We start from the raw sequence: 21,220 nt of genomic DNA, 5'->3' as shown, positions 1-21,220 counted from the left end.
CATTTCAAATTGAGCAGCTCTGCTAAAGTCCTTCACACTGAGTGTCAATAAAGGATAAGCACTGAGTACCTGCCAGGAGATGTGGCCCCAAATCTCTGAAGCTGGATGAAAAGAATTCAGGCAGCCTTTCTGATACCAACCCCCACCCTGACTTCAGCGGAAGGTTCCGGGGCCTGAAGCACGTGATACTTCCACTGCTCAGACTTGGGACAAGTCTTGATCTGGGATCACGTGGATCAAAAAGATGACAGTCGTGTTGACAGCAAACCATCATCCCCAGTCTGTGGGGAGGTCCCATCCTTCCGAGAATTCTGGGATTCCTGCCCAGGAGGCAGGCCAAGGAGGGCAGCCCCCGGCTTAGGGGGAGCGGGTGGTCCCTTAGGGAAGGCCTGGCCCAGGCCTCCTCGCCCTTTCTGCCAGGCATGTAAACTGCCATGGCCCCCAAGGCCAGGCATGGCAGACATGGACACGGAGTGCCAGAGACACGCCACTTGCACAAACCATTTATTTCCTGTATTGGGTTTATACAAACTTGCAAGATACAAATGCAGAGTTCACTGAGTGCTTCAGTACCTGTATCTATAAAAAGAATGTTGCTGAGAAGGAAGCAAGCTCTCACCTGTCAGTTGGGATGGCCCCTCCCTGGGGAGGGGCTTGTTGGCTAGAAAGAAGCTAAGGGGCTGCTATGGAGCCCTGACAGATACTCACTGTTCATCTAACCTTAACTCTTCTTCTAAGGTCATTTTTATACTAAAAAAAGACACCAAGACCATAAATTTCCTTGTAGAGTTTATTGTCTAATACTAGCAAATCAAATTGGCCCCGATATGTGCATAAATAGATATATGTATATATACGTATATTTCATATTTTCCTTAGTTTTAAGAGCTGCCAGGTGAGGGGCTGCCTAAAGGGAAGGGAATTACTTCTGTCTTGCTACAGTCGGCCCTGCTCCAAGAGCATCCCTCTCACCAACACAGGTGAGCAAGTATGCACAGCCTTCAACCTCAGAAAATCTCTAAAGTGACAACATTAGTACTTGATTACAGCCTCCTGGTTATTGTTGAGGGAGGTAATGTGTTAATTGGGAAGGCCCTAGATTAGTAACCAGGGCTTTCCCCGGGTGGGTTACTTAGCTCTGGGCCCCCAGCCAGGCCCCCTTCATTCCTAGCAAGATGTTTTAAGCTCGGAATAGGGTGCCAGCAAAGGTCAAAGTGGGAGGCCAGGCTTCAGATGCTGGCCAGGAACTCTGTGCTAGGCTCCAAAACCTTTGATTCCAGATCTGGACAAAAGACTTCCATTCTGCCCAAATCCTTGCAAAGCAAGAGCCCCTTGCCCACTTCAGTAGTCACTAAGCAGTTTGGAAGGCTGAGCTGGCTTAGTTCAGGGCCCCAGCAGCAGGAAAGTCCTGGGCAAGGCTGAGATGCACCTCATCCTTCGGACCCTCAGGGCTGACTTCACAGTCTGGATGCCAGACTGGGGTACCATCCCCTTAACAACGGGCCCCAGAAGAAAGGTCACAGAGGGAGGCAGGTGCCGTAGATGTCACTCAGACCAGAGCGGGACCAAGTGAAGAGGAATGTGAGAAGTCCAAGGAACTTGAATGTGTCTGCCCCGAAGGACCAGAGATGTCAAACTGTTTGCACTGGCCGTTGCACCATATCCTGGGTCCATCAAACAATAGACCGACATTCTCAGTGCTGTTTGGCATATTCCAGCAGGGTGATAAAGGTGGTGATCCAGGAGCACATCTGGGGGTGTATGCCTGCAAGGGTCTGCTTTTGTGCACACAGCTGTAAACATTTCCTTCAAGAAGGTTCACATTCAATAACCCTATAGAGTCATCAAAAGTTGACAGTGTAATCAAATCCTTAGACCAGGACTGCAAGAGAATGTCCTGCCCTGGCAAGATCCTCTCCGGCTGAGTTCTGGGGACCAGCCCTTGGCAGACTGGGAATGGGAAGGAGGAGGCTGCTGAGGAGGAGGGAAGGGTGGAGGGCGGGACCTAGAGGCAGCCCCCCAGTCCCTCACATCGTCTGCCAATTCCATTCAGACATTGCACATGTGGAAAATAGATTTGCTTTTATAACAAAAATGTAAAATAGATCTGTCTTAAAATAACTCCTCTCCCCCTCTTTGGATCAAAAGGCATGGGGTATGGCCACAGTATGCTTGGAATGATGTGGAAAGGAAAGGAGAGAAAACGGGCCTGGGCAGGAGTTTCAGGAAAGGATCAGATGTCCAAACAAATATATATATATATATTACATATACATCTGCAATATGATAATCTTCACAAAACATATATTAAGGCATGTAAAGCAACATAAAGAGCCAGCTTTATGAAAAAGAGGTGAAAGAGAGGTCGCAGAGGGGCAGACATTAATCCTTGGTATTTCACATGTATTTCTAAAAGTATCACTTAAAAAACAGACACAAAGAAAGGGAGAAGGCGTGGAAGGACCCCAAACTCTGCTTTTTATGGATGGACAAGGTGTGGGAGAAGATGGACAAGGGAGAGAAGGTTACCTGGGAGCTGATCCCACCTGTCAGTCTATGGGGGAGAAAGGACACGTTTGGGGTGCTTGAGCTGTGCTGAAGATGGGAGATGCAGCCAAGGGTCACGTTTACAAAAACCTGCTAGATGTGAGGGTGAGCGAATCCTCCTGTCTGTAAACCCTCAGAAACATGGGAATGTCTTAAGCACCTACAACAGCGCCTGATACATAAAAGGTGCTCAGGGAATATTTGTTAAGTGAATTGTCAGCTTTACTCGCATATGAACCATAACTGTCCCAGCCACGAAGGAGTGGAGAGCAATTGCTAGAAGATGAAGGAATCGTTCTCAGGGTCTCTGAAGGTCAGGTTGAAGTCTCGGGGAAGCAACCCTGGCAAAGAGAAGGTCTAGGGGCCAAGGGTTTTCACTCTAGCTCCTCCGTCCTCTCTGGCTACATTCATCCGAAGGTGGTGGAGCGGAGGGACAACAGGCTTTGCTCCTATCGCTCCGCCACTGGTCCCCTGGCTACGCAGGGTGTGAATGAGCCACGCGAGAAGTGAGACGCTCCAACAGCTTCAACCTGTCCCTGTGTGGGACGCCTGGGATTGAGAGGAGGACTCCAGAATCTGGCCTACCAGGCTCAGGCCACATCTGCTCTCCTGGGGCACACGCTCAGCTGGCCCACAGCACATTCCAGGGGGAAGGCGATGAGATGGTGTCACAGAAACGTTTAGGGAAGGCCCCGTGGCTGATCACACGCTCCACACCCCGGCCACCCCACACCTTCTGGTCTTCCAGCAGGACCAAGACAGGTCCTTGTCTCTGCTCCTGACCCCAGGACGGGGAGGCCGACATCAGGCCCAGATCCAGAAGAAGCTGTCCCCAGCCCACGCTCCCCGGGCCCTCAGCGCACACCTCCGCCCCATAGCAGCGTGCTCCGTGGGGGTCCTGGAGCTGGCAGCCCCCGATCCCGGCACAAGGTGGGGAGAGCTGAGCTGACACCTGGCACTGTGCCTGGCACTAACCTGAGGCTCCACCCCGGGGAAACCGACCCCATTCCCTTCTCATCTCTGTCCTCCCCCTCCTCCCCGCACACGAGCCCTGCCGCTCCCTTTCCTCCTGCCCTCCCGAGACCTCTCCCCTTCTCTCCGCTACCCCTTCTCAACCTGCCCTCAGACGCTGCACATACTTGCCGCTTCCCACCCACGGCCAGCGCTCCCCTCTGGGAGCCGAGGAGCCTCTCCCATCTCTTGTCAGCTTGTCTTTGGCTCAGGCAGGTGGTCAGTCTCCACTGGACCCCAAAGGAGCACCCAATAAACCGGGATGTGCCAAGACCCTGGGCACCGCTGGACAGCAGGGCGGGGCTGATGGAAGGGGATGACGGCAGGCCCCGCTCTTGGCATCGAGCGACAAGTCCTAACCTAAGAGGGCCCAGGGTGCATTCCCCACCGCATCTTCTCCACCAAGGAATGTTCCAGCAGGGCTGTCACAACCCCAGCCAGGGCCAGAGCGAGGCTCCCTGTGCCGAGGGCAGCGGACAGGATGGCGCTCCTCACCCCGCCACCTAACGCCCAGCCTAGGGTGGCTGTCTGAGTAGCGAGGATCTCGGGCCGGAGTCCCGGGGGTGTGGACACCGCAGTGTCTGTGCTGCTGTTGGGCGACCCCAGCCCCTGGCCTGGCTCCTGCAGCATTCCCGTGGGAGCGCAGGGGTTGGGGGGCCAGGGTGGGCCGCGGGGCAGAGGCGGCTTCAGAACGTGGCTCTCTGGAGCTTCGCGGCGTTGGCTTCAGCCAGGGCTTGCACTGGAGGAGAGAGACGCGGGTGAGAAGGCGCTGCACGGGGAGGGCCCTCCAGCCCACCCACCCAGAAAGTCTCTTCTGCAAACACCACCCCTCAACCGTGTGAGAGGGGGGACAAAGGAACAGAAGTCAGTTCTTGTTCAGCTGCCTGATACTGAGGGGCTGTGTGCTAGGGGGAAGGGACACAGCCTTTGCCTAGAGCTGTCCGGGGCCACTTTACAGAAGACCTGGGTACCATCTGGGAGAGATAAGATCTGGGAGAAGCAGCTTCTAGGGGCTTCTGAGGCAGGGAACAGATGGCAGGCTTGCAGGCCGACAGGAGGTGCAGGGGTGGGGAGCTGGGGTAGCCCTCTGACAGCGGACAGGAGCGGCCTCTGTCCCGTCTGCTCCTGGAGACGCAAAGCCACTGGCACCGCAGCTTCCGGAAGCAGCCCTGCCAGCCGGCTCCAGCCCAGCACCGCGCAGGATGGACGACGGAGGGGAAGAGCGGCGAGGCGCGCCGGCGCGGGGAGAAGCGATGGCGGGCGGGATGGAGGGTGCAGGCGGCTGGCGGGGGGAGGGCAGGGGTCCCACTCCCGGGGCTGGATGAAATACGGTAGAAAAGTGCTTACGTCAGAGCTCAGACCCGCATGACATGGCTGCTGTCGGCGCCCCGCGGGGGTTCAGACGGTAGGGGGTTGGCTGGTGGAGCCGGGGAGGCAGGGGAGGTGGGAGGGCTTGGGGTGGCACATTGCACTGGAAACAGAAATGAACAGGGCAGTGAATAGGGGCTGCGGGGGTGGGGGGTGGGGAAGGCGGAGGCATGAGGCCGGTGCCCAGAGCAAGCGAGGCCCTCCTCCACGCAGGGAGCAAGGCAGGAGGCAAGCAGAGAGGAGCGCTGAGCTTGGGCATCTGTTCAAGCTGAGCGGAGCTGGTTCCAGGGTCGCCATGGAGGAGAGCACGGGGCCCCAGGGGAGACCTGGCCGCATCCAAGCTCTGCTGAGAACCAGGGTGACTGGGGGTGATGCTGGCCCCTCTGAGCCTAGAGCTCCCCTTCCATCTGTGCAGCGGGGAGATGCTCACACCTCCCGACTGTGGACAGGGTGAGGGGTGGCACCTTCAGAGGCAGTGATATCACTGATGACCATGATTAATAGTGCAGTAAAATCACACTAATCCAAATCACCAGGCCCTCATTCAATGACTCAAAGTGGAGTGATCCCAGTGTTCATCAGCTCCACGAGGACAGAGGCTCCTGATGGGCTTCAAACCAGTCTAACTTTGACTGGAGGGTTCAAAAGCGATTCCCGCTGTCACTTGAGATCTCTTTTCATCCATCCAGGAAAGGCCAACTTCAATCCACCTCTAAACAGATCATTTAAGCCCGAAAGTGGTGACATTTGAATTAATGAGATTTTACTCTATTATCATTCTTTTCCATGCTGAGAACAGCAAAGTGAAGGACAAGGAGTTGTAGTGTTAGGAACAAGCCCTGCAAGTCTCTAGACCCCCGTGCTCCCTTGGTGTGGCTGTGGGAGCCTCACTCAGGCTCAGAGCAGAACCAGGCCTGGGCCAGGGTCACACTGTCTCCCTCCGGAGAGGGACCCCGGCACCGGCCTTCCCAGACCCCTGCTCCCACCCTGCCTGGGTCCTCATCACCTTCCCTGGCCTCTGCACAGGAGAAAGGGCCCACGCAGCCCCGCGGCACATCTGTGCATGCCCACAAACATACAGAAGGAAGTGATCCAGTCTGCATGGGTCCAGCAACACCACACTTTTCTACTCAGCGCACACAACTCATGTGTGTGTGTGGGCACGACTGAGCCTGCGCCTCGTACACAACCCAACACACTTGTCACTTTTCATACAAATACATCCACAAACACCTCTGAAGCACACATCCATGTGCACACCCGTATCACAGATCCAATGGGTAGTTGTCTGGTAACTTCGATTCCTAAGAGTCAAAAAACCAAAACCTAAGCAAGGAAGATCTTAAGGAAGCCAAATAGATGCTACAATGTGCATGCAATAAAGCTCTTACAATTTATTCACTGAAGAGTTCCTTGGAGTCCAGATACTTATTTAAACACAATTATGATAGGTGTTGACTTGCTGGGTTTCTAGCCCATGAGAGATTAGAAATAGGAAAATTAGGAGAGGGAGAGAGAAAGAGGAGTTGAGAGGCCCACTGAGGCACAACTGAAGGCGAGCGCACCTTCTGTGAAAAGGAGACATATTAACTTTAAAGCCTTCACAGTCTGGGAGCATTTAGCAGGGCCACAAATAGATCTGTACGGATTAGAGACCCCAAGGGCATCTCTTCCACAGAGGTCAGCAAAATAAGGACATTTATAATGATACTCTAGTGGTAAAGAACCCGCCTGCCAATACAGGAGATGCTGGTTCGATCCCTGGGTTGGGAAGATCCTCTGGAAGAGGGCACGGCAACCCACTCCAGTATTCTTGCCTGGAGAATCCCCATGGACAGAGGAGCCTGGTGGGCTGTAATCCACGGGGGCGCAAAGAGTCAGACACAACTGAAGTGACTTAGCACACGTACATGCATAATGATACTAAATGAGCGAGAACAAGAAAGATTAATTATGTTAAATACAACCTCTAAGAAATCAGAAAAATACTAAACACAGATTATGAACATGTCCATCAAAATAAGTTCACATATGCAGCACATAGGCATTGTACAATGTGCTACTTCAGTTGTGTGTTCACAAGTACTACCACACCTGCACGTATAAATAATCAGTCACACGTATTCACGTTCATGAGGCTGTGCTCTCTCCATCCTGCACACGTCGGTGTGTTTTCACAAAAGTTCCACACACACACTGTGCACAACATATACACAAATAGCCTCGATCATCCATCACACTGCAAAGAAAGCCCATCACGTGTAAACGTCTGCATTTTTAAGCACCACCTCCACCTACATATTGTACACTCACAGCAACAGTTTCCCAAACACCACCTGTACTGATAAATAATGGGTCTCTGCACAACACCCATAGGCATCTTGCACACACAGACACACTCCTATATTTGCAAACATTCCCTCCACGCATACATCACATACGTGAATATACACACATACATGTGTACCTACAGCCATTACCCAGTACAGACACTGCGATGACATCACGCCACATGGACAAACCCACTATTGCCCCATCTTCCGTGTACTGCACGCCAGGACACCGACAACGGCTACAAGCTCGCCGCCCGCCTCCGCACCCAGGCCACACACTGCACTCAGGCCCTAACTGCACCCCCTCCCGCTGCACCAGCCCACGGGCACCCTCTCCCACACAGCGTCTGCCGTGCCTGGCAGAGCTCTGGGAACGTGAGCCACAGGTCGGGGCTGTGGGGACAGGGTAAGTCTGAGGTCTGGCTGGGCCACAGCCATGTTTTAAATAGTTGGGGTTTTGGCAAAAGCAGGGTGACCATTTGCTTTCTGCACACAGACTCTGGAATGTAAGCCCATGTCTATCAAGGGAGAATCTGAAAAGCCAGGGTGAGCTTTGTTTTCACAGCGCCTTCGGTAGGGGAGCTGTAGCAGGGAAAGCCAGGGGCTGGGGAGGGGCAGAGAAGTTTTAATAGCGCCGTCTGTTCTAACTCTTGAAACAGGAAGTTGCCTTTTGCCCAGAGCATGTGGAATTTGATCTTTGGAAGGTTCGGGTTCATTTTGTAGCTAAACTACACGGCGGTTGACAGAAGCTTCCTTGTAGCCAAACTGGTTCTGCTGCCTTTTGGCTGCAGGATGGGGCTCTCTGAAGCCTATCACTTCTCTTGCTCTCCTCTCCTGCCAACTGAGAGCTTGTTTCTGAAAGATCTCCGAGGACTTTCCCTGGCCACCCATTCTAAAGTCCATTTACACCCCAACTGCTAGTAGCTTCTCTCTTAAAGCTTACTTAGATCCCTTTTGCTGTATCTCAAAACGCTTTGGTTTCTGAAAATATCCATATTTAAAATAGCTAGAAAAACCACAAAAGGCTCCTGCTTCTACTTTAGCTGCTGCTATTTCAACTAATATGACCCCCAGCACTGGGACTACCGCTCCCACAGCAGGGGAGCATTTACTGAGCAGTTACTGAGCGCCAGGCACGGTGCTAGCTGCTTAGCACCCCTTGTTTCCATCCTCACACCACTAGACAGGTATCTTGATTTAAACTTTACAGATGCAGAAAAGAGCCAGGACTGAAACCCTGTGCCACTAACATGAAAAGCCTTTCCTTCCTCTGTGCGTCTAGCCACGATCCTAATCTGACACTCACCCAGGGCATTAGAACTGTGGCCAGCACGACTAAAGTTACCACAAGCCTGGCATCCATCTAGGGCATTTGTCTTGGCTGGCCTTTGGAGCCTTCCCCCTCTCCATCCGAAGCACCTTTCATGTTGAGGAAGAGGGAATATTCTGTCTCCCAGGCTTCGTGACTTGACCACTTCCTCCACCACAAAGCCTCCCATTCACAGAGTCTCTTCCGTTCTTCCCAATTACATTCTCCTCTTTTCCAGGATGCTTCCCTTCAGACGGAAGAGAAGTTAATTCTACTGGCTACACCCTGTAGTGTCCACTAAGACCCCCTAGCCTTTGTATCAGTGTGAAGTCAGCTCCTTACACTCATCTTTTCTTAGCAGGAAAGTGGGTTTGGGTCAATAGCCAAGGTGGTGACTCTATTGGCTACTTGTACCATCTTCCCTTTTCATTTCTGCTATTTGCCTGCAGCACGAATGGGAAGTTGGAGAATGCCCTGGAACACTGGCCCTCACTCCGCCACACTCGGGCACACACTTGTATATCTCCCCATCAGGCTCAGTCATCACCCCTTCTCTGGGCCTTTCCTGGACCTGCGCAGGTACAACGGCTCCCTGCGCTCCCCACATGGCCTCTGGCCATTCCGCCAACCAGCAGCGAGGTGGGTCATGGTGACTCGGAGCTCCCAGATGTCAGCGACTCTGGTCCCTTCGCACCCCGTGAGCCTAGCACAGTCCCTGGTGCTCAACAAGCGCTCATCCTGACCTCAAGGAACACTGCCCTGCTCTATGCTCGCCCCTGCCACACTGCCTCCCCTACTCCTGGGCAGCCGGTCTCCCTGGCAGAGCGAGGCCCAGCCCCTCTCACCAGACAGCATGCGGCCTCTGCGGGAGGCCTCGGTCGCCAGGGCACAGGAGATTTCAATCCGCTTCTCCTGCTCCTGCAGCTGGCTCTCTGAGTCCTGGGGCACGTCCACAAAGTCCCCCTCGCCGACGGGCACCACGTTCTGCATACTGAAGAGGCACAGACACACAGACATGGAGGGGGCAGGATGGTCCAGCTGGCTTGGGGGACCTGCGGGCTGAGGGTGGTGGGGGTCCGGGGGCCTGTGAGTGTGCAAGCCTGTCCCCTGGGGTGAGTAGGACCCTGGCAAAATGCATGTCAGGACCCCTGCCTGCAACATTTCAGAACGAACTAGAAGGTTTAAGAGAACACTCAGGGCAGCCTTGATGGGGAAAAGAAGTCAGCAGAGGGCAACTCATCCGTTTGTCTTGATGAGAGCACATGCATGCGCCCAGGAGGTCTTTACGGCACCGAGGGCTGCGTCACCGACCCGGCCACGTGTCTCGGCCCAGTCTGCCGCCTCAAACCACTTCTTCCACGGTGGGAGGCTTGGGAGAACCAACCACATGTCCGGGCACTGGATTCAGTAGCGCTAGTGCCCTCGATGTCCTGGGTGCCAGGGTGGGTGGATTAGGTAGAGGTCACCCGAGGCCTGTTACCTGGACTTGGCAATGAGCGTCTTGATCCTCTCCACCTTCTTCTGCTTCTCCTTCAGCTCCTCTGGGCTCAGGGGCATGTCGGGCTCCAGGTCAATGTACCGCTCGGGGATGAGGACTTTGTCCGGGGTGGAGAGCTGTGGAGAGACGCGGTCACCACCTCCACGCCCTTCTACGGTCCCCCCACCCCCGCCCTGTGCTGCTCTTGCAGGACGCTGCTCACCTCCTTGTTGATATCCACGTCATAATGCTGGGGCTCCAGCTCCATCTTGCGAAGCCGGGCGATCTCCTCCCGCGGAGTCTCGTAGGCCTGCCCGCCGGGCTCCTCGGCTCGCAGCGCTGCCTCCAGGTTGGAGATGTCTACCTCGTGGATGCTGCGGTGGCGGCGCACCTGGGGGGCAGCAGAGTCAGGACCACGCGGGGCCTGTGTCCCGCTGCCTCCAGGCAGCCCCAACCACGCCGGGGTCCTCACCGGCCCTGCCCAGCACGCCTGACCTGGCAACCACCCCACTGTACCCACCACGCCCACTGCAAAGCTACCCTCCTTCCGTGGTGCTCGTCCAAAGCCTGCTCGCCTACAAGGGTGCAGAGGAAACACCTCATCACTGTCTCCCGTCAGTGCTTGTCTCTCTCCGCCCGCCTCCCCTGTGTTCACATCCTGTGCCATATATTTTGAGTAACGGAATCAGTGTGTCTTACATGGATCTCTAGCCTTATCACGTGAAAAAAGGGCAGGATTTATGGGTCATAATTTTTCTGTATTTCTGAAATTTAGTGGAAAGAGAAGTTAGCCCCATAGTTTGGGCTATTCTTAGCTCTGCACTTAGGAGCTGTGTGGCCCAGAGCTCCTTAATTTCTCATGACTTTTTCCCCGGTCTCTAAAATGGGGACAAAAGCCCATCTAGTCAAAGCTATGGTTTCTCCAGTGGTCATGTATGGATGTGAGAGTGGGACCATAAAGAAGGCTGAGAGCAAAGAATTGATGCTTTCTAATTGTGGTGCTGAAAACTCTTGAGAATCCCTTGGACTGCAAGGAGATCCAATCAGTCAATCCTAAAGGAAATCAACCCTGAATATTCATTGGAAGGACTGATGCTGAAGCTCCAATACTTTGGCCACATCATTTGAAGAGCCAACTCAGTGGAAAGGATCTTGATGCTGGGAAAGATTATAGGCAAAAGAAGGGGGTGACAGAGGATGAGACAGTTAATTAGCATCAGCATCTCGATGGACATACATTTGAGCAAGCTCCAGGAGATAGTGAAGGATGGGGAAGGCTGGTGTGCTGCAGTCCATGGGGTCGTAAAGAGTCTGAAACGACTTAGTGACTGAACCACAACAACAGTGGGGGTAACACTTCCTAGTCCAGTATCCTTGAAACGACTAAACGAGACAAAAGGGCTTGGGACCTGTACTGCAGCATGTGCTGGTGCGCTGTGATGATGACCTTCTGCCACCCCCAGCCCAATGTTAAGGGCACAGGAAATGCTCTAGAAACATTAGAAACATCTAGCATGTGCTGGTGCGCTGTGATGATGACCTTCTAAGCGCACAGGAAATGCTCTAGAAACATTAGAAACATCTAGGCTGTGGATTCTGTACTATTCTCTATTCAATGAATTTTGTATAATTCACTTCAACTAAAACAATCAAGGCATTTCTTTTTGTGAGTTATTTTTCTTAAAACACTAAAGAGGCAAACGCTTGCTGCAGTATGTCTTCTGCCCAGCGTGGGAGAAGCTTCCCCAGGTCTCCCGGTTGCCTGGCTTGGGTCCGTCCTGGCCCCTCCCTGCTGAAACCTCCTCCTCCTCCAGGCCCCTCCGGCTGAGGTTGACCATGCCTGGTAGTGGGCAGTGCTGGCAGACGCCAGGCCATGTCTGTGGGGCCGGGAGGACGTTACCACTTTATAGGCAGGCCGGGCGCCGGGGTCGGGGGCCGGGCTGGGTGGGAGCTGCAGACTCCTCCGCTTGTCCCTCGCAGAGCTGCTCTGGCGCCGCCGCATGCGGTCCATCTGCTCCTCCACGCTCATTTTGGCCTTGCCCTCGCAGGGAAACACAGCACTCTTGGGGCGCTCCTGCTGCGGGGGGAGGACAGGGCTCGGACTGGTGCCCTCCCCTGCCCTCCGACTTTTTACCTGCCAGTATCCCTTAAAATTTCCCTTCTCTGGGAAGCCTGCCGGTAATGAGTTACATTGTGAACCCCGAAGAATACATCTAAGTCCTAACCGCAGTATCTGTGCATGTGACCTTATTTGGAAATGGAGTTTTTGCAGGTGTAATTACGCTACGGAGCCCAAGATGAGATCATTTTCAAATGTGGTGTGTTCTAAATTTAATAATGGGTGCCTTTATAAGCAACAGGAAAAAGAAGACATATAGAGTAGAAGGTGATTGAAGGTGGGGCAGAGATTGGGGTGGCGTGTCTACAAGCCAAAGAATGTGTCTACAAGCCAAATGTTGCCAGCAACAACCAGAAGGCAGGAGGGCAGCACGGAATGGGTGTTTCCTCAGCCTGCACACACAGCCCACCTCAGACACCTTGATTCTGGATGCTGGCCTCTCTAATGGTGAGGGAATAATTTGTTTTCAGTCACCATATTCGTGGCATTTTGCTAACTTCCTAGGAAACTAACACAGTGCCTCTGGCCAGCACATGTATCTTTGACCATTGACTTTAGCGTTTGTTTCATCAGTGGCACATTATAACAATTTTGTTCAATATGATATCTTGATTATGCACAGCTTCCTCGTCTCATGGCATGTTTCCTTGAAGCACTCCCCTGCTTCCCTTCTGTCTTGTTCTACTTTCCTCCTCTAGCTCCGGGCTTCCTGAACTGTGACAGGCGGCCACACAGAGGCTGACTCCCAGCCCAGCTCGGGCCGCCAAGCTCGGGGCCTGCGGGCGTGCACTCACCCGGGAGGAGAGGCCATTGGTGAGCCCGTTGGCACTCCTCCTCACCACCCTCGACGGGGTCACTTCTTCATCGGTGGGTGACTTGGTCCGTGGGGGTACGATGCCCACTGCAGGGAGACACAGTGGCCAGTGGGTCCCACAAAGAGGGACACAGGGCTGCCCGCTCCCTCATAAGGGCTCGGCCCCGCCCCTTCTCAAGGAGACTCGGCCCCGCCCCTTCTCAGGGATGCTCGGCCCCGCCCCTTCTCAGAGATGCTCGGCCCCGCCCATTCCTCAGAAGGGCTCGGCCCCGCCCCTTCTTAGGGAGGCTCGGCCCCGCCCCTTCTCAGAGGGGCTCGGTCCGCCCCGCTGCAGAGGTGGAGGCCCAGGTGGGGAAGCGCTTTCTTGGGTGTGAGCGAGCACCTCTCTGGGCTCCCCCCTGGTGCGAAGCCTTGCTTCTAGGGGACAGCGGGGCAGGGGGTACCTTTGTTGAGAGCCGCCTGCTTCTCTGCCTCAACTTCTTGCCTGGTGGACACAAGGCTGATGTCTCTAGAGGTGTCCAGGGGGGATGTCTGTTGGGGGTCTCTCTTGCTTTGCTCGTAGCTTGCCTTGGGCTAGGGAGAAAGGATGAGAAGATGGATGGACGGACTGTGCTACAGTAACCTCGGAGAACTTGGCCCTGGGTGGTGATGCTTTGTTTTGCAGTGGTTGGAGTGCCAACCTTTGAAAGAGACATGGAGCAGGGAGACTGTGCACTCACTGGCAAGTGGGCAAGGATGCACTTGAGCCTCCCACCCATGCCAATGTGGGGCCCTCTTGTGGAATGAGGGCTCAGGGTCTCCAAGAGGCCCCCAGTTGAGGCTCATCAGAGAAATTCCCTCATGGCAAACATGAAATGTACAGACTTGCTATGAGCCAGAGGAGGAACGACTGGAAGAGGGGGCCACAAAACCAAAGATCTCTGAGGATTCTATCGGGTTTTCCCACAAGAAAACCAGATGAGTTTTGTGGGAAGGAAAAGGGCATTGGGGTTGTGGACTCCCAGAACCGTGTAACTAGACCAGAGGTCAGAAACTAGCTCTGGCCCAACTGGAGAGCTTGGGTGAGTCCTACCACCTGTTTTTGTCTGTAAAACTGAGGTAATGATGCCTGTCCTGCCCACCTTACCAGGCAGACCCTCAGGGTTGTGCATATTACCAGTAAATGGCTGAGCCTGTTTTACGACTCTTTCTACTCAGCATGCAACCTCTTCCAAGCCTAACTGCACATTTCTCCTGAACCTTGGCTAGCGATTCAGGTGAGAGAAGGAGCCAGAACAGGGGAGAAAGTGTGTGTATCCTTACATTCCGGGGGCTGGTGAAGCCCAGAGACACAGGCAAGGGGAGAAGGAGAGCGTCGGGGGATGGGGGCTGAGGTGGACCAAGGCAGGAAGAGACCAGAACGGCACTGGTGGGGATGGGGCATCGCGGGGTCTCCGCTGTCGGTCACGCTGGCAGGGAGAGGGCCCCAACCCACCACCTACAGCCATGGGCTGCCATGGGGCAGGGCAGCAACGCAGTTTTCCATTGTCCACAGGAAGCAAAAGGGGAAAGAGGGCCGGTACGAGGGCCTCAGCCATCCCTTTGCTCATCCCAGAGTCTGACTAGACAGAGGCCAGGAACACTGAGCTGTGGGAAAGTCAACCCTGGCATAGGGTCAGTGACTTGGTCTCCTGCAGGCCGTTCCCTCCATCCCTGCCCTCGGGGCCCGAGGGCGCTGGGTACCTGACCCCTGGCTGTCTCACCACCGCGGTGCCAGGAAGGGGAGTTGGGGTGCGGCCAGAAGCGGCTCTCGCTAGGGAGTGGAGGCACAGTGGGAGGAGACTCCAGGGGGACGTAGGCTTTGGGGAGGGGGGGCCGCGGCGGGCCGGGCTCCTGAGGCAGAGAGAAGCCAGAGCGTTAGGAGGAACAAGAGCAGCCGCTGTGAGAGCAGAAGAAGAGAACGTTAGCAGAGGCAGACGCGACACTGCAGGAGCCTGGGCGGGCCGGACCGCCATACTCCCACCTGAGCTGGGGCGGGCCGGGACCCCCTCACTCCCACCCAAGCCTGGGTGGGGCAGGACCACCACACTCCGACCCAAGCCGGGGCGGGCCCAAGACCACCTCACTCCCACCCGAGCCAGGGTGGACTCCATCTGCAGCGCAAGCCCTGCCTGCCCGTGACACCCTCCTGTACTGAGGCCCCAGCATGTTCTTCAGAGCTCTCTCATCACCACCCCCATCACTCTGGGCACATCCTCCCTTCTACCTCTGTTCTGCTATCTCTCCTGACTAATGCCTTCCGCCTGTCCTTCTACCTGCCCCAATGCTTCATGGCCCAGCTTAGATTCCACCTTCTCTTTGGAACACTGGCGCTTCTGCAGTCTGAACCGTGTGGCTCAATACTGAGACACACGCCACCACGTTCCAGAGGAGGGCTGTTCACTGTGAATGGGGTAAAGCCCCGCAGGCATCTTTCTTGAGAGGGCCTCACACCATCCCTTGCCCAGTCTCAGAAAAGACTTGCTGATTTACTGACTCAGAAAATGCTTCCCACACTGACTCTCAGCTCTCCTGTCCCTGAAACAATCCCAGATTTAAATTTCTATTAAGTGTTTGGTATCTTTGCTAACCATCATGGAGCTCAGGAAGACTGCCCTAAACGGCAACTAAAAATGACAGCTAGAGATAAGAACAGGCAAAGGAGAAATCTGGAGTGAAGTTCACAAACTGGGTGTGAGAATGACCATCTTAGTGAGAGAGACAGAGCACTAGGGGCCTCTGGGGAGGAGATGAGCACAGAATTTGTACAGTTTCAAGCAAATGAGGACTGGGTCCTCCCTCCCCGGCCCACCTTACCCACGACCTCAGCTTACCTCACTGAAGCCAGGCTTGGTGGGGGACCCCTGAGAGCCAGACACCAGGGAGAAGGGGCTCAGTGGGCTGGTGAGGCTGGCAGAGCTCAGAGGGCTGGCGGGGCTGTTGGAGCTGTAGGTGCCCGAGGGGCCAAGTCCTCCTTGGGGAAGCAGAAGAGGAGAGAGGTGAGGACAGGGGCAGGGGTGTGGCCTGGAGTGTAGCCGGGCTCTGTGGTGGGAAGGCAGGGGGTGGTTTAGGGTGTCAGGGCCACCTGGCCTGCTGAAGGGACTGGGGCTGGGTCACAGGCTGGCTGTCGAGAGGCAAGCTGGGCAGGAAAAGATAATGGATGGAAATAACACCACTGCCTCCAAGGGTCACAGAGAGCCAGACCAAAGTCCCTGGGCTGAAGGAAGGAAGACACTAAGCTAGTGGTCTCAGATCACCAGTTAGCCCATGGCTCCAAAATCACTGCAGATGGTGACTGCAGCCATAAAATTAAAAGGCACTTAACTCCTTGGAAGGAAAGTTATGACCAACCTAGATAGCATATTCAAAAGCAGAGACATTACTTTGTCGAAGGTCTGTCTAGTCAAGGCTATGGTTTTTCCAGTGGTCATGTATGGATGTGAGAGTTGGACTATAAAGAAAGCTGAGCTCAGAAGAATTGATGCTTTTGAACTGTGGTGTTGGAGAAGACTCTTGGGAGTCCCTTGGACTGCAAGGAGATCCAACCAGTCCATCCTAAAGGAGATCAATCCTGGGTGTTCATTAGAAAGACTGATGTTGAAGCTGAAGCTCCAGTACTTTGGCCATCTGATGTGAAGAGCTGACTCATTTGAAAAGACCCTGATGCTGGGAAAGACTGAAGGCAGGAAGAGAAGGGGACAACAGAGGATGAGATGGTTGGATGGCATCACCAACTCAGTAGACATGAGTTTGGGTAAACTCCGGGAGTTGGTGATAGACAGGGAGGCCTGGCATGTTGCAGTTCGTGGGGTTGCAAAGAGTCAGACACAACTGAGTGACTGAACTGAACTGAGGGCCAGGAAAGCGCTGTGCTCTTTGACCTATTCCAGGGAGGAATCAAGAGGATCAAGGCAACAGCCTCTTTGGTGTATCTGGTCTGTTCTGGGTGGGGGATGTTTCTGGAGCCCTGAGAAGGCCCAGGCTGGCTCTGAGCATGGTGTGAGGGCCTGCAGAGGTACAAGTTGGCAGCTGCGGGATGGAGACCAGAGACACGCTTTTTCTGCTGAGGCCAGGAGCCCAGGAGGCTGCTGGAGAGAGCACCTACCTCTGTGCTTGGCTGTGTCTGTGCCCCGGGACGGGTTATTCTTCCTCAGCCCCTCCATTACATCCTGGATCCTCCAGATCTCCTTCTGGATTTGCCGGTTGAGCACCTCATTCTGAAACGGCCAGAAAGCAGGTCAAAGGAAGTTGCTACCAAGGAGCGTCCTGGCGGGAGCATTCCCGCGCTCACGCTCGCACACACATCCCTCCAGCACACGCCTTCTTCACGGGTAGCCTCTGTCTCTTCAGCGTCCAGAACTGCGGGAGAAGAGGGCTCTGTTATCACAGCAAAGAGCCCTCTTCAGTAAACCAAGAGCGAGGACCTGTCCCTCTGATCCCGCCCCACCCAGGGGCACTCAGGATGGTCTTGGAGTGACCGCCCCTTAGGTGGACACTTGGTGGTGGCCTGTTTTCCCGGGGCGAGAGCTTCAGCTTTACTGTCTTGTTTCACAGCCAAATAGCCCTTCTGTAATGCCTGCATCCAACTTCTGCCTAATTGCCATGAATTCTCCTCAGTTACAGTGTCCACTCCTTGAAAAACAATAGCTCCCTTGATTTAGCATTCCCTGTGCCCCCCAACCCCTACCAGGGGCTGCGCTGAGTGCTTTGCACACACGGACTCACTGCGGCTGCACAGCACCTCTCTGAGGCAAGGACAGCAGTTGTCCGCACTTCAGAGGTGGAGAGGCTCACGCCCAAGACCGTCTGTCAGTAAGCAGCGTGGCCACCATCTGAATCTGGGTCTACTTGTCTCAAGAGCCGGCACCTTGACCATGATGCTCTCCCATCTCCCAAAATGTGCATGTCGAACTGAGGCCTTGCCCACAGAACATGGTGGTGCGTGGGGCCTCTGGCCCTCACCTCACCCACCTAGACAGCTGCAAGGTTGGGTGGTAAGCTTAGTTACCAGGAAGAAGAAAGGAGAAAGCAGGGTGTTAACTGCCTCAGAGAGACAGGGCTTACAAAGCGAGCCAAAGGAGTGGAGCCTGGGGAGAGAGAAGACAGAGGGCGGAAAAGAAAATGCCCCCAGTGTCCATCCTCCTGCCTCCAAGCAGGCATTCCTGACCCATGCCAGAAAGGAAGGCCTCTTTCCCGTCTAAAAACTCGCCATTGTTTATATCTGCATGTCTGTTAAAGTCTCCCACGCTTCAACTTCTCTTTGTCCCCCAAGATTTGACAGAACTAAAGAATGTTCCCACATTATCTTCACCCTGAAACTGAGAGTCTGTTTTAACACGCCCTGAACTCCAATACTTTGGCCACCTGATGCACAGAACTGACTCATTTGAAAAGACCCCGATGCTGGGAAAGATTGAGGGCAGGAGGAGAAGGAGACAACAGAGGATGAGATGGTTGGACGGCATCACCGACTCGATGGACATAAGTCTGAGTAAACTCCAAGAGTTGGAGATGGACTGGGAGGCCTAGTGTGCTGTAGTCCATGGGGTCGCAAAGAGTCGGACATTCCTGAGTGACTGAACTGAACTGAACCTTGTCTTTCATTCCAGGACAACCTCCCGGTTTTAAGTCTCTGAACTCTCCAAAGCATGAAAGGAAGATACTGTGGACCAAAGGACAGGGGCCCTGCCTGCCTGGAAGCCCCTTCACCTGGAGGTCCAAGCTGAGCTGCTCCCAGAGCTCGTCGTGCAGGGCAGAGACTTCTGCCTCCAGGCTCTCATACTCCATGGTGCTGTTCGCCAGGGCCTGCAAGGGGAGGGCTCACTGAGAAACCGCAAGTGCCAAACCGCCCCTCCTCGTCCTGCCTCGGGCCGGGGCACCTGGGGTCTGGCAGGTTGGGGAGGAGGACACGGAGGGATGGGAGAAGGCACAGGGCTGAGATAGTCTGATGACAGCCAAACCCTGGCCTTAGAGGAGGTACAAACTGCTTAGCCTATCGTACGTCCAAATAGGAAGAAAACAGGATCTTCTCCAGACAGGCTGAAAGGGGCTGATCTCACTCCTATGCCCCTGTGCTGTCCCCAGGGTGGGTGACAGAGACTAAAGGAGAGCCAGAGGAGTCCACCCTCCGGAGGCTAGACACCTTCCTCCCTTTGGGCTTCAGTTTTCCAGGGCTTTTGCTGCTGCTGTCTGCATTGGAGGGCCCGCCCGGTGCCTACTAGGAAGTAGCCAGGGTGGCATGTTGCCAATGTCTTGGTTCTCCAGAGAGGGGAGAGAAGGGGTGTGCAGCAAAGCTGTTAAAGCAGCCGAGGAAGTAAGTGGCCCTCAACTTCACTTTGTCGTGAACAAATCCTGGCGCAGATGTGGCTCGTGGGAAAGAAGCCAAGCTCCCTGGTGGAGACTCGATGGGATGAGGCGGCTTGCTGCCGTTTTGCAAGGCAGCATTAAGGGCTTTGTTTACATCCCTCCCAGACAGCTTGCTCTTGCCCTCGGGGAGAGAGGGGACTAGGGGAGCCCAGGCTGGGAGGGGTGGCTCTCTGAGCAGGGAGGAGCACAGGATCACCGTGGTTGCCTGAGACAGCTCCACCCGGATGTTGATGAGCTGGTTCTGCAGCGACTCCTTTTTGTGCAGCAGTTTCTCTGGGTAGGCAGGCTGGCTTCCAAACATCTCCAGTTCCTGGTGGGTCCCCATCAAGGCACTTTCCAGACTTTCCTGAAGAAAGGCAGGGGAATGCTATGAGGAGCCCTGTTAACTCCTTGCTGGGGCTTTTGGCAGCAAGGGCTGGAGCCACAGGGGTTCAGCCAGGCAGCTTAGCGGAGGTTCCTCACACTGGCCAAGATCCCCAGAGGAGCTTCAGCAGGGCTGAGTAAGGGCAGGACAGAGGTTTGGGGAGGGACAAAGCTTCAGCAGCTGAGTTAGGATGGAGGAGCCACCTACCCCTTCTCTGGGCCAGCCCCCGTGTGCCCGCTAAGGACAACCCCACGGCTCTCACCTTCTCAGCTCGCAGCTGCTGCACCAGCCGCTCCTGCTCCCGCACCGCCTTGTTCTGCTCACACAACTTGCCCAGCAGCTTCTAGGGTCCCCAAGGGGGAAGGGAGGGAGAGAGAAGGAAGTCAAGGGCATGGCCTGACAGGGACCTGGGAACTGGATAAGCAGGACTGGGCCTCTGGATACCACCTCCTTTCCCCTGCCCAGGAAGCCTGGACCTTCACCCTAACCTTGGAGGCTCCTGCGAACAGGAAGTTGTCTTCACCTTGGGGCACTCCCCAAAGACCTGTTGGGGGAGGAGATGGACTTATTCTGAAGAAGCGAGTCAGCTTGAGCAGGGAGAGGGCTGAGAGCTAAATGTTGAGTTCCTGCTCGCCCCTCCTCTTGGGGGTGCCAGTTCACAAGGGGCTGAGGCGATAACACGGCCTCGCCTCTCAGGCCTCCAGGTATGTATGGATCGGAGGGGTACGCCGGTTTCCGAACAAGTCTTAGTAAAACCAGTGAACAATGTACACTGGTCCTGAGGCCCACGGGACCCTGACCTCCCCTCCTCCTTCCAGAGTCTCAGGACGGCTGACGCTGGGGTCCCTCTGAGGTCTGGTCCTGGCCTGCACGGAGCCTGTGCCCTGCCTGCTGGGCAGATCCACCACTCACACAAGGCCAGTGGGAAGAGGCAGGTGAGGCCCAACTTGTTTCCTGGGGAGACATGTGCTTTCCTGTGTCCACACCTGTATTCACGCCACTCCTCAAACACCCCCTTGGCTCCCTTCTATGGACCAAGAATCTTGTCCCCTGGGTCCTTTACTTCAAGTTTGGCTCATATACCACCTGCTCGTGTCCCGGGCCCACAAGCTAGCATGGCGCCCAGCCCTGCCCTCCTGCAGGCCCTGGGACAGGTCTGCTGAGACCCGAGCCTCCTGTTGCGCAGAAGCTCCCTGAGGAGGGACCGGGCCACAGTCTTCCTTCCAGGCACCTGGGGCTACTTCCTACTAAAGTCTGCGTGCCTGAAATAAGCATGGGCCACTGCTATAGACAAGAGGGCCTCGCACTCAGTGGAGAAACACACAGCCACGATGCCAGGTAGGGTGAGCAGTGAGGATGAGAACGGGCTGAGGGGGCTCGGGCAGAGAGCACTGTCTGCAGGGAGATGGGACAGGGACCAGATTTGTGAGGGGCCACAGGGGACGAGAGGGGGCACAGGAAAAGCCCCCAAGGGGAGAGCTAGAATGAGGGGGC

The 21,220-nt window shown here is 55.0% G+C and overlaps 1 protein-coding gene across 34 annotated transcripts in view; it reads right to left on the bottom strand.

Annotated features, from left to right (window-relative positions):
* Positions 1–776: 776 nt before the first annotated feature.
* PLEKHA6 (pleckstrin homology domain containing A6) overlaps positions 777–21,220 on the bottom strand; it is a 159,505-nt gene continuing 139,061 nt past the window's right edge. For 20 of the 34 annotated variants that reach the window (XM_086345691.1, XM_086345682.1, XM_086345686.1 and 17 more), the window contains 14 exons: positions 19,989–20,069; positions 19,559–19,708; positions 18,706–18,801; positions 17,102–17,213; positions 15,831–15,970; positions 14,701–14,850; positions 13,422–13,551; positions 12,959–13,065; positions 11,946–12,122; positions 10,269–10,436; positions 10,049–10,182; positions 9,414–9,559; positions 4,906–5,029; positions 2,241–4,297 (listed from right to left, as the gene is read on the bottom strand). In XM_086345691.1, coding sequence (XP_086201817.1) covers positions 4,914–5,029; positions 9,414–9,559; positions 10,049–10,182; positions 10,269–10,436; positions 11,946–12,122; positions 12,959–13,065; positions 13,422–13,551; positions 14,701–14,850; positions 15,831–15,970; positions 17,102–17,213; positions 18,706–18,801; positions 19,559–19,708; positions 19,989–20,069 — 1,707 coding nt within the window. In that variant the 3' untranslated portion in view covers positions 2,241–4,297; positions 4,906–4,913. Of the gene's footprint in view, positions 4,298–4,905; positions 5,030–9,413; positions 9,560–10,048; positions 10,183–10,268; positions 10,437–11,945; positions 12,123–12,958; positions 13,066–13,421; positions 13,552–14,700; positions 14,851–15,830; positions 15,971–17,101; positions 17,214–18,705; positions 18,802–19,558; positions 19,709–19,988; positions 20,070–21,220 lie in introns of all 34 variants that reach the window. The other 14 variants (XM_086345687.1, XM_086345695.1, XM_086345707.1 and 11 more) reach the window with 8 other exon arrangements.

Source organism: Bos grunniens, chromosome 16, assembly GCF_055505025.1.
Source record: "Bos grunniens cultivar Pamir isolate PY7600 chromosome 16, Bosgru_T2T1.0, whole genome shotgun sequence".
NCBI classification, from domain to species: domain Eukaryota; kingdom Metazoa; phylum Chordata; class Mammalia; order Artiodactyla; family Bovidae; genus Bos; species Bos grunniens.
Note: the sequence above shows the minus strand (reverse complement) of the source record. Positions and strands in the feature narration are given on the sequence as shown.